General features: G+C 40.2%; 1 protein-coding gene across 15 annotated transcripts in view; it reads right to left on the reverse strand.

The window, feature by feature from the left end:
• Positions 1-12,946, reverse strand: part of LOC100703570 (pleckstrin homology domain-containing family A member 5) — a 173,539-nt gene that overhangs the window by 71,468 nt on the left and 89,125 nt on the right. For 12 of the 15 annotated variants that reach the window (XR_003214527.1, XM_019346466.2, XM_019346460.2 and 9 more), the window contains 2 exons: positions 10,214-10,267; positions 1,730-1,904 (listed from right to left, as the gene is read on the reverse strand). Coding sequence is in view for 14 of the 15 variants with exons in the window: in XM_019346466.2 (XP_019202011.1) it covers positions 1,730-1,904; positions 10,214-10,267 (229 nt within the window). In the remaining variant the exon portion in view is untranslated. The remainder of the gene's footprint in view (positions 1-1,729; positions 1,905-10,213; positions 10,268-12,946) is intronic. The other 3 variants (XM_005460369.4, XM_025899619.1, XM_025899620.1) reach the window with 1 other exon arrangement.

A 12,946-nucleotide genomic window follows, 5' to 3' on the forward strand; every position in this document is an offset into this window, starting at 1 on the left:
AGATGTAAGATGTGTATTTTGTAGTCTAACTTCTCTACATCGTGGTTTCAACATGGTGGACACAATGTGTCCCAGTGCACCCCTCGTCTTCTTCTTCTTTGTGTTTATGAATTAAAATGTCGTTAAAATCAAAGAAATAAGGTCAGGCGTTTTTATTTAGACTTTCACACATTTTCTTTTCTGTTATTCTTTCTGTTGCTCTAACTCATTACAGACTACAGGTAATGACTTAGGCTACGTCCACACTAGCCCGGATAGATTTGAAAACGGCGTTTTCATCTGAAAACGCTCCGTGTCCACACTAGCGTTTTCAGTCGTTTTCACAGAGGTGTGCGTCCACATTGAAACGGATGAAAACGCTTACGTTCCAGTCCTGCGCGTGCACAAAAGCGAGTGAGAATTAAAGAATTTGAAGAAAAGCCATCTGGAGCACGTACAGACTGATATTCTTTTTTTTTTTTTAGGGCAGTCAAAATTGAGAACAATCAAAACAACCGCTATATATTGCACTCCACTATCTTTGTTTATTTGGTCACATGACTGCGTCACATGACTAAAATATGTCATCGTTTTAGAAAGTCTGCGTTTTCGTGTGTTCACACTGCGACGGGACAGCTGCGTTTTGAAATGTATGCGCTTTCGAGAGAGTTTTCGAAACGCTGCGTTTTTCCTTGAGGAAAGCGCCGTCTCAGTGTGGACGGGAGGCCAAAACTGAGAGAAAACGATGCGTTCTCAAACGAAAACGCATTAGTGGGGACGTAGCCTTAGAGTGGAGTTAAAGTCACTTATTGCATCAAAAAAGCAGAAAATAGACGAGTTACAGCTAAAAGTTTCTGCCTATTTTATTTTCTTCATCGACAGCACAGGTGACCTCCACTGAAATAATTTATTGAATTTACAGCACAAAGAGCATTTCTGCCTCTGCTGATGAGAGTCAGTGTGGCTCACTCACACTGACAAAGGCTACGTTCACACTGCAGGTGAAAGCGCATCAAATCCGACTTCTTTGACCCTATGCGGCCCATATCCGATCATGGTATGACAGTGTGAACGGCACAAATCCGATATTTTCAAATCCGATCTGGGTCACTTTCGTATGTGGTACTGAATCCGATACATATCTGATATTTTAGAAAGCGACTGCTGTTTGAACGGTCATGTTGCAGTAAATCAGTTTTTTACGTCACTGACACAAGACAGACGCCAATTATCAGCGCTCGAGAAGACATCGCAAACGCTTTCTGGCCATCCAGTGTAGATGTTAGTGAAACTGATGGGAAGACAACGTTGGAGAAACGTGAACATTTTATTTGTACTGTATAATCTGCAGATTCTGACAGAAATCTGACACTATCCTTTGAAGCACCGCTCCTCTCTAAAACAGCAATAAGGATCATTATTAGGCCATATGTAAATAACACAACTTTATAACTTAAAGCAAAATTGGGAAACGAAAAATCCGAAACAAGTTTATATTAAGGCCATCAGTCAAACAACACTGTTTGCTCTGGGTCTAAACAGAGCGCGTTGTGTGTGACGTCTTCTTTCGCGCATGCGGGCCGCTTTGAGGCTTCACACTAGAGCGCGTTTGCTGTCGCATTTTATTTGTAGTGTGAACAAGCAGACAAAAAAAAATCGGATTTGATCAAAAAATCGGAATTGAGCATTAAGACCTGCAGTGTGAACGTAGCCTAAGGTTTTTTGTTATGAGGTTTAGGTAAAGACTAACCCGTGTAGATGAGGTGGAAGTGGTAATGGCAGTAGTGACTGTGGTGGCTGGGCTGCCAGTGAAGGTGCTGTAATCGGAGCCACCCGTGTAGTTTGACGCTTCACTCATGGTACTCATAGGACGCTCCTTCTTGTCACTGCTGCTTCCCTGTTCCGACGAAGACTTGGGAGCCGATCTGCCACAAGGCGAAACACAGAGAGAGACACAGAGGGGGGGATTCAGTCATTTCACCTTAGAAGAATGTACAATACAGGAAGTGCTGTGACCCCTACCTACACTTGCTATATTTTCAATTCAATTTTATTTATACAGTGAAAAATCACAACAACAGTCATCTCAAGGCGCTATAAAACCCCTATGACTACTGTTGCAGGTACTGGGCCTTTGAACTATGCTCTACCAGCATGCCGGCCTGGTTACAAAGTACCTGGTACAGCTACAGGAAATCCCAAAGACTCCTGACTACGCTCCCTCTCACACCTTAATCTGGTATTAAGCCAGATTTTGGACACGCAAACCTACTTAGGAGAGTAAGTAGGCCAAGTTATTGCAGAAGCAGCTATTTTAACAAGTTTGCTCCATTCCTAAATTTCATTTCAGCCCAGTTATCCTGACTTTTTTATTTATTGTTAATCTCTAGTTTTGTTCCTTGGAGTGGAGAAAGTATCTTCTTTATCACAACTGTCTAGGTCCCATTTCTGATACAAAGCTAGTTATTGGCAGGTAGAGGAGAAGGAGACAAAACATTCAAAGGTATTTTTGTGATTCTGAAGCATAGCTGCCGAAAACAAACTACACGAAACTGCAGACACACAGAGAGAGGAGGCAAAGGGAAAGGAAATAAGAAATGTAGAGTTAAGTGACATGCAACAGAGGATAGTAGTGAAAAAGGACAGAAAAATATAGAAATCAATGATTCACATTAATTGTTGTTAGTTTAATAGATTGTTAGGTTAAAAATATTAAAGCAATTGGATTTTTCAAGTTGATGAGAACTAAAGATGACAGAAACGTTGCTTGTCAGAAACAATCAGTCTCCACAGGACTCCATGGTTGAAGCCAGCCAATCAACTAACAGCACATTTCACCAAGCAGATCCCATCTTCACTCTCTTAATAACACGCTTACTTTGTTGTCACAATTAAATAGACAGAGGAGGAGAACGAAGGAAAGGACGAGTGGCTTGAATGAACACAAGAGGAGAGGGAAAATGAAGGTGATGGAAGCAGAGATAAAGAAAACTGGAGTGTGTGCGTGGGTGTGTTCAACTCTCTGTCACCTCTGATATCTGCCTCTACATCCACCCAATTTAAATGGCCAACTTAGCCTGTCAAATTGAACCAGCTCAAAGTTTTTTGCCGCAGTACGGTGGAGGTGCGAAGGTTACTGAGAGGAAAAGAAAGCTCAAGGTCTCTGAGTGCTATCACAGTGCAGCTTTATCTTTTCTGCCAAGGTCGACAGAGCATAAGCAAAGCACATCAACAAAACTCTGTTTTCACACATAAGAACGAAGGAAGTCTCATTCTCAGTGATTCCAGTTTCACAGTGTGCTATTGACCGGACCTCATACCACAGGCTGTACCCAGGGGAATCTACACCAAGTCTGTATGGTTTACCAAAGATACATAAACAGGGTGCATCTTTAAGACCGACTGTCTGCATGATCAACTCGGTCACCTATAACATCTCCAAGTTTCTGGCTTTGATCCTCAACCCACTGGATGACCCCAACCTCAGCAACAGGACCGCTCTCAGCACCAACCAAGTGTGTTTGAACTGTGTCTTAATTCCACCTGTTTCACATACAAGGGTCAGTACTACAGGCAGAAACATGGGTGTGCCATGTTTCACCCATCGTGGCCAATTTGTACATGTAAGAAGCGGAAAAGAGGGCTTTGCTATCCTATCCTGGAACACCACTGTGACACAGGACACATACAGACACTTCTGGGTTGTGCTTATAAATGTGCTTTACTCAAAACAATGTCTCTTCCCCTTCCTGGCACCAGCCTCTGACACAGCCACTCCGTCACTCCCAGTGTGTGTCCGCTCCTTCTCACTGCCAAAAACATAAGACAGGTCTCCCCCATTAAACAGTCCTGTGCACCTGCTCTCTCCCTGCCTCCGCACCGCCCTGTGAGCTCACTGCGTCACCCCTCCTCTGCAGCAGGTCAAAGACCACGCCCCCGCCACAACCACCAACCAGGTTCAGGTATGTGGATGACACCTGGGTGAAAATCAAATCTCAGGTCGTACCACAATTCACGGATCACATTAACTCAGCGGACCGACACATCAAATTCACCAGGGAGGATATGAAAGTGGCAGGTTAGCCTTCTTAGACTGTGACTTCAGCCATTCCCCAACTCTCTGTGAATGGTACTTGTGGTCATTTATCAATCGTCATGAAAGTCTGCAAATTATTGATCATGAAAGTGACCTCACAGCCCACTGTTAATCAGTGTTGCCATTTCAGTCATTATGAAAATGTATGTAAGGTTGGGGAAACCTGCAGTCAGCTGTATGATGAGTGTTCAAAGTTTTTCTTGAGTCTCCTTACAGATTAAAACAAAGTGCCTAACCCCAGCTTGACCTGGTTTGACCTGAGTCAGATAATTATCCACACGTAATAGCTACCTTGGTTTGTGGCTCACAAACAGCATCAGGAGTTATTTTTTGCACTCTGACACAGCTGAGTGATTGTTCACTACACTGTTGTGATGTTTCAGTATTTCGATTTGCCCAAAAGATAACGTAAGAAGAAGCAATGAAAACATTTTGTTTGCTTTTTGGCAAACACTAAATTATGTTCTTCTCTACATATTTACATTTACATACATCATACATTTTTTTCACAAAGCACAATATTATGATGTATATCAAATTATTGTAATTATTGTTAGAATGTGATTTTTAATCTATAAAGTGTAAGTTGCTGAAATGAGTACCAGAAAAAGTCTCAGTGTGCCCAAATGTGTTCTTCAGCTCAGTCAGGGATCACGGCCTGTGCTCCTAAGCATGCCACCTCAATACTTTAATATGTTGAGATTTAATAGCAATGGCTTAACTTTTAATAAAAAGACCCAGCAAATTAGATATCTGGAATCAATTACTAATGCGTTTGTACTGGAAAAAGAAAAGACCAAAGCAATGATTCTGTTATGGCCTCTTCTCATAATGATGGAATTGAATTAATATGATCAAGGCAACAGTTCAAACCTGAACCGCTTCAGGACACCTACACCAGGAGATGCCGGACTAGAGCAGCGCAGATACTGAAGGACCCGTCCCATCCTGGCAACAAACTGTTCCAACTTCTACAATCTGGTAGAAGGTTCCGCATCATCCGGGCAAGGACAGAGAGACTCAAGAGGAGCTTCTATCTTCAAGCCATCCGGGCCCTAAACCAACACCCCCCCCCCCACACACACACCCGCCCGCTCACATCATCTATAATTGACTGAGACTCTCCTCCAGACACTCAATTCCTTTAACTTTCAATTCAATTCAGTTTTATTTATATAGCGCCAAATCACAACAAAAGTCGCCTCAAGGCGCTTTAAATATGTTTATATTGTCCATTCTGTAAAATAGTCAGATGTCTATTCATATTAATGTACAGAATTCACCTGCTGCTGCTACTACTGCACATTCACCCAATACACATATATATATATATATATATATATATATATATATATATATATATATATATATATATATATAAAAATAATGTTATTCCTCTACCCCCCCCCCTTTTTTGCACATGTCGAGGAGCGTGTCAGGATACATTTCACTGTGTGTTATACTTCTATAATTATGCATGTGACAAATAAAGAACCTTGAACCTTGAACAGAACTGGCCTGCAGAGCCAAGAAAAGAGCTTCCACACGATGTTTTAAAAAAGAAGCAACAATAATGAAACCCTACGGGGTGCACGTGGCAGCCAAGCAAAGTCATTATGCAACCATTAAAAAGTTTCCCAGGCTTCCAACTACGAGCTGTCTAAGGACACAGCAGTCGACACGTACAGTCAACCTATCTGTGCACAGCTGAAGAGAACCTGCTCGACCAAATTTACACAGATAGTCAAGTACTCTTTTTGTACCAAAGGCAGAGCTGTGACATTACTGCTTAATTGTAATATTAAACTGCTTGGTGGAAGCTCATAATAAGCCAAAACACCACCTTCATCTGGGGGCAGGTTATAATACTCCAAACCTGACTTGGACTTGACTAGCACACTCAGAGGTTTGGGCAAAGACGTGATACGTGGACGAGGCCAACACCAGGATGAATTTGCAAGAATTTTGGGGAGGATGAAGCTCCTTAATCTGAAGCTCTTCTATCCTTTTATAACATGGTAGTTAACAAAAAACAAAAAACAGACATAAAGAAAGATAATAATGTTTTGGCTGATAGCTCATTTTGAAAAATGTACTATTTTAGTAGAAAACTGCACCACCTATAACGGGCAGGTAACAGGGGCAGGTTCACTGTATAACAAACTGAGTTTCCTGAACTTCAGCAAGAAGAATGTGTGCGTTTCCACAGAATCACAGTCCACACAATCGCTGAAAGCAAATAAGAATTTTACAATGTATTAAATATTATACAGCATTATTTACTATAACTTTAACTTTCTCAGCTGTAGGAGACACAAATCATAGCAAATATTTGTGTGTTAGCAGTGCATTGTGGTTGGTCAGCAGATTCATGCAGGGTCTGAAATAAAGTTAATATCTGCATGAGGCAGAAACAGGAGAAAAAGATTTCTCAGAGGATTTGAAAGAAAGCTGGAGAGAAAAACAAAGCCAGATGATGGACATGCATCAGTGTGGGTTACTCTTCAGGCTTTCTGAGAGCAGTGGAAAGAGCCAGTGAACATAAATGTAAAGAGATTACTTTTTGTGTCAGCAAAGTTGACTTTAACCAGTTAGATTGCCCTACATTTAAAGACCAAAGGAGATGGATTAACTGCTGTGTTATTGGGAAGATTAACAAGGTCGCACAGCTTTGTGCTTTCTAATTGGCTGCTTTGACAGCCTGTTAGAGTTAACTTCTGTTTAGCTGCACGTCTGCTGACTCTAGTTTTAACTCCCTAAGGCACGACCTGTCCTGCTCCATTTTGCAGGCAATTTGTTTGTATGAAGAATTTTTTAAAGGCTTTTATGGGCACACGTTTCACAAATCCTTATTTTTTTATCGTTTTCATCTTTTTTATGTTTTTTTTAATCTTTTTTCCTTGTAAATCCAAAACTATGCTGTTTCTTTGTTAGAACGAAGGTACCAATGTCTGAGAGTTGGTCAGAACTACAGCCAGTTATCTGCCACAGAAGGCAGACTGTGGAACACTTTGAAGGATTTACACACTGTAGAAAGATGAAAGTGACTTATAATAACTACACAGTATTAAGCATTAGCAAGGCATTAGTTAGTTAGTCTTCCATAGTACATCATTTATAAACATAAATATAAATGGTTTAGTCTTGCTTATAAGCTCACATAGAAATTGTTAAAAATTACATAAAAATATAAAATATTAGTATTTTATAATATTAGTATTATAATATTAATAAGATTATGATATAAAATAATATATAGATAATATTTATATTATATAAATACACTGAAAAACTTATGACAGTCGAACAGTTTTGTCATTAAACATGTTATAAGTAAAGTATTCCATCAAGTAAAAGTTATTTAGGAACTGTTTATCATTTAAAAAGTCAAAGTAAATGATAAACAGTATATCTAAATGTATACAGATTATGAAATGAGATACTTATTTATAAATGTGTTAATGCGAGTTTTCTAAATACTTATTTCTTACAAAGTTACAAAGCTTTGACCAATGAAAGGTCTGCAGGACACTGAGACGCAATAAGTCTCAGTTTGCAAAAAGAGATACATAACCTACAGATACTTATTACAAGACTCATGATGTGCAGATTGTAATAAAGGATGCAACATAAGACAGTTAACGTATGCAGGATACTAAAATGCACCAGAGGGGAAGTTTGTAAAAGGGTTTAAGGCAGGAGGAGATGCTCGTAGCAGCCGGAGCCACAGGGTAACTGGTTTGTGATTGGGACTAATCCTCGTTTCTTTTCCCTGCTATGATCCCTGGGAGCTGCCACCACAGATGGTGGCCCGGGCTTAGAGCACTTCAATACATAAAGGGCTCCACCACTTCCTGCGCGGGGGGGGGGGTATTTTCTAGGGCTGGGCCATATTATACCGTTCACGGTAATAACAGTACAATGTTAGGCAACGATAAGAAAATGAAATATCATGATAGAATATGAGTAAAACGCGCATGTGCAGTGCCTTTGCTTTCATACGCACATGGCCGAAAAAGCACGGTGGCAACGGAGAATGAACCAGAATTGGTTTGTAAAAAAAATGCCACTTCAGTGATGTGGAACTGGTTTGGTGTTTGTCTGTCAGATACACAACAAAGCACATTTTTTTTTGTAGAACATGCAAGCGGGCTGTCGTTATTGCCGTATTTGTCGGACTAAGGTGCTCGTAAATCTGGAAGTAATCTGGGTCCTAAACTCCCTCCCCTTCAGGTCCCAAAGTCAAACAAACACTGCGGCATCACTGAGAGTTAAAAACTGTCTAAATTCTTTCATCTTTAATAAAATGATCAGCATTGCTGCTCTACCAGGTGTAACTATGAAGTTTAACATCCAGACATCCATGAAAACAGAATTTATTACATTTAACAGAGTTAGAAGTTAGCAGGAAGTTAGCTCGCTAGCTTCCACCTAAACATGATATAGCACGTTCTGACTGAGAGATTTCTGAAAACATTCAAACGTACAGCTCTGCTATCACTTCCAACATAAATGAAGACAGGAAACTAAACAGCTGTGACGTTTGTAGGGTTACTGAAGTTGGGCTAGCTGGTATATAATGATGTGCTACGTGATCGCTAGCGACACAGCTATGTTAGCATAGCATAAACAGTGAAGCTGGAGGATGAACGCTAACTTTTTTCCACTTGATAAAAGTTAACGTGAGGGTTCCCGATGGTTAGGGACAAATGCAATCGCATGGCAGGATGCTGTAAACGGACCAAACTTCAGTCAGGAGAACAACTGAGATAATCCATCCACAATACGAGGTTAGTCATTAATATACTGCAACAACATGGGAATAGAGCAGCTGTGATAGAATACAGCATTAATGAATCAATGGTACAGAAGTGGAGGAAGCAACAAGAATGAGTTGAATCAAGTTTGATTTATCTGACTGTTTTGTTTCGCTTAATGTGCCTTATAATCCCGTGCACCTTATGGTCCGAGAAATACGTATTTGACTTTTTTATTTGGCACACTGCAGTTTAATGTTGCAAAGCACCTCTTTTTAACTTCAGTGGATATTATACATGGTTATGCTCAGGATATGTCAGCCCATTTCTACTGGAAATGCCTTTTGGTTAAACTTTCAGCAAGGAGTTTGCATTTGCACTGTTAAATTTTTATATAGCTTTAATGCACATAAAAAACAGCTGCTTGTTTAAGTGAAAATAAATGGATGGGGTTTTTTTGCGCTAGTAAAGTTGAGAGACAAAATACAACTCCACATCAATTATATCGTCAGTTATATCGTTATCGCAAATTTTCAAATATATATCGTGATAAATATTTTTGGCCATATTGCCCTGCTCTAGTATTTTCTTTATTAAACAAGCTTTTGTATTTAAGTAAATATTTGAATTCAGAGTCTAGTGTTTTTTGATTTTCTTCTTTGGTGTTTAGTTGATTAACAAACTGGACTGTACTGGTTTGTGACTGTGTTGTGTTGAGGCATAGTGGTCTGATCACCGTTATATAAACCCTTGTTGGTTTGTCGAGTCCACATTTTGTTTGCCTGAGTTCAGTCTTCAGAGCTCGACATTTATCCTTTTTGTAAATATCACTTTTCTGGTTAAATAAAGGAAAACCCTCTTTTAATATTTATGGGACTCCTCCTGCTTTTCCCCTCGGTCCATCACACAAACCACAAAATAACCCATGATGAAGGTTATCCCAAACAATAGTGCTTCACAAACAAAGAATCCATCATGTTAAGAGTTTAGGATGTATTTAGTTTGTTCCTAAAGTTTGGCTGTCCTCTGGTTTGTAGTCAGTCAGCTAGCGTTAGATTTAACACTAACAAATATAAGCTAGCATCAAAGTAAAGAAAGCTACAATTCATATTTAAAATCCAAATTCAGTTTATTACAACAAAAAATGATACATTAACTATTTAATTTTGCGCTCCTGTGAAATAAAATTATTTGCTGGTGATATAGCATAGTTTACTGTGTAATTTCAACGCCTCCCCCCAGGAACGTGCTGAGCATAGCCTAAGCTGTTATTGAGCTTTTAAAATCTGCTCTGAAGTAGCAGCAAAAGGTTTTAAAGCAACAAGGCTGAAAGAGAAGCTGAAGCCAAAGCAACTCGTCCACTGACATGAGGGATCATTACCTGGTGACAGCCTCTACAGGTTTCTCAGGGTGGACAAACTTTCCACAATTCACACTACAAACAGAACAGGAAGGAAGGGAGACAGAATCAGATTAAATTAAAGCAGTGACTCAAAAAAGAAACCCAATTATGCAAATGACAAAAATAACATTGATGGTAAAAAAAAACAAACTAACAGGAATATTTAATAGTTATAGTCAAATAAACAAACAAACAAATAAATAAAAAATATCTGTTCTCCAGAACATCAGATTTTGCTGACATGACTTTGATCAGTCCCACATTCATTCACAGCTTCCTGTTAGCCCCACACACCCTGATTCTTTCAGATTCTCATCATGCCTTTTATATTGTTTGTACAATGAAACAAGTGAATAGTTATGGACAGACACAGACAGAGGAACTAAAAAGACAAATATATGTCAAACAGGGTCAGAGCTTAAAAACTCATCTAAACTCGTTAGGATGATGAAAATGTGAAACAATTAGCAAAACATCAGAGAAATGACCAGAAAAAGATGTGAGTGGGCTGAACATGTGACAAGACAGGTGAAAACTCGAGGCACTGATAAAAGCAAGAACTGCAGAGGTGTGTGGTACATCCTAATGAGAATTATTATGTTGCTATGATTTTGAATTAAAAAAAACAAAAACAACCAGTATTAAGTGAAGCACATAGATTAGCATCAGTAATGACCTAAAAGAGGGAAGAGCAGCCTCCCTGATAAGGGGCACAGATGGAGGCGGGGCAGAGGAAGTGACCTTTGTAACAGAGAATTATAAAAAGGAGAGACAGAAAGAGAGAAAGGGACTCAGACCAGATCAACTCTGATGACCATGCTTCCCTTGGAGGCGCGCTGTACACTGTGTGGTATGAAGCCTCTCACCACCAGGCGATTACAGCCTTCTGGTGCCCTGACTGCTACAGATATCAGTTTGGAGCACATGCTACTATCTTTTGTTGGAGGGATGATACACCCAGGAGTTGCTTTTTCTGAATTGTGGTTGAATGCCAGGGTGATCTGGACTTTAACTACTGCAGGTACCCTGACTGTACCTGAAACCACAGCATGCAAGAGACGGATAAGACCATGTGTATTATTGGGCCATGGATTCCTGTTTCCAAGGAGATGGAGCGGACATGCAGCAGCATTGGAGACCAGAGATGGAGGAGAAGGTCAGGGAAATGCCACCACCCTGGGACTTTGCTAAGAACCCCTGCAGCAAAGCAGGATGAGCCGGGGGACATGGCACTGAGTCTGAGCTCATGCTCCTTAACACCATAGATGTCTCGATTTTGTGTCTGCAGACGTGATCCAACTTTGACCTTTCATATGGATGGGAATGCAGGAACACATCATTATACATGATTCTGAATAAAGGAAATGGTAATAGTTAAACACTGGCTCATGTGTGTGCAGGGCAGGGAGTTGAATAACTGAATAAAAAGTTGTTTTGTGTAAACTGTGTAAAATGTGAGATTTAAAGAGAAATAGTAAAAGTGTGAATTCCTCCATATTTGAATGGATTGTGTTAAAATCAATGCTCATATGAACGTGACAAAGAGACTGAATGAACTAAAACAACATAAAATAAATAAAACATGAAGTAAAGTAGATCCATGTGTCAATGTTCAAATGTGATGACATTTCTGTTAAGAGTGAGAAAGAAAGTTTTTTTAAAATTTAAACGCCGTTTTAAAATCATGTGTGAAAAAGAATGACAGGGTGTGGCTGCACATGACTTTATGTAAGAAACGTTATTGGATGTCTAGACAGTTAGAGAAGAGGGGGGTTGGGGCTAAGCACTTGGCAGAGACATTATTGGTCAACATGTTCTCACTCCCAAAGCGTAACATTTTACGCTAGGTGACAAATCGTCAATATATTACACTCGGGGCACCCAACACATCCCTAGATTACGAGATCGGAAAAATGAGAACCATTTGGAATGAATCTACACATGTATGTTCGTTTTACTTAAATCGTTTTGGAAAAGACTATCTAACGTCATTACAGTGCTGGTTAAGGTTAAGGATAAGGTTATGGGCTGGAATATGTGGCACTGTCACTTGGTGTTCGCTCTCTCTGCGCTAGAGTATCACTTCCTGTTCCTGCTCAAACACAGTGGTGTTTTTGACTAGCTTATCTGCTTAGCAATTTAATTAAAAACTTTTTTTAGATACCTTCTTTTTTTCATCGTATAATCTTCACGTGCTTCATCCAAAGCACACTGTTTGTGTACTCACAACCTCATTTATAGCCAAAGTATTCACTCACTGTGTCTTTACTGTTTCGCTAGCTTAGCTTAGCTTGTAGCCAACTCGCTAGCAGCATGGCCTCTTCACTTGTCCCTCCTGCACTCTCCTGCTCATTGTGTCAGATGTTCAGCAATAGTGATACTTGTAACAAATGTAGCATGTTTGCAGCTCTGGAGGCCAGGATTACTGAATTGGAGACTCGGCTTCGCACCCTTCATTCACCCGTAGCTAACCAGGCTCCTGTAGCTGGTGCAGCCGAAGATAGCATAGGCCCCACTAGCTGTTCCCCGGCAGACCCCAAGCAGCTGGGGAAAGAGGGCGGCTGGGTGATGGTGAGGAGGAAGCATAGTCTTAAACAGAAGCCCCAGGTACACCACCAACCTGTTCATGTGTCTAACCGTTTTTCCCCACTCTGCGACGCACCTGCCGGGGGTCAAACTCTGGTAATTGGTGATTCTGTTCTCAGACATGTG

The sequence above is a fragment of the Oreochromis niloticus genome, linkage group LG17, assembly GCF_001858045.2.
Source record: "Oreochromis niloticus isolate F11D_XX linkage group LG17, O_niloticus_UMD_NMBU, whole genome shotgun sequence".
In the NCBI taxonomy this organism is placed as follows: domain Eukaryota; kingdom Metazoa; phylum Chordata; class Actinopteri; order Cichliformes; family Cichlidae; genus Oreochromis; species Oreochromis niloticus.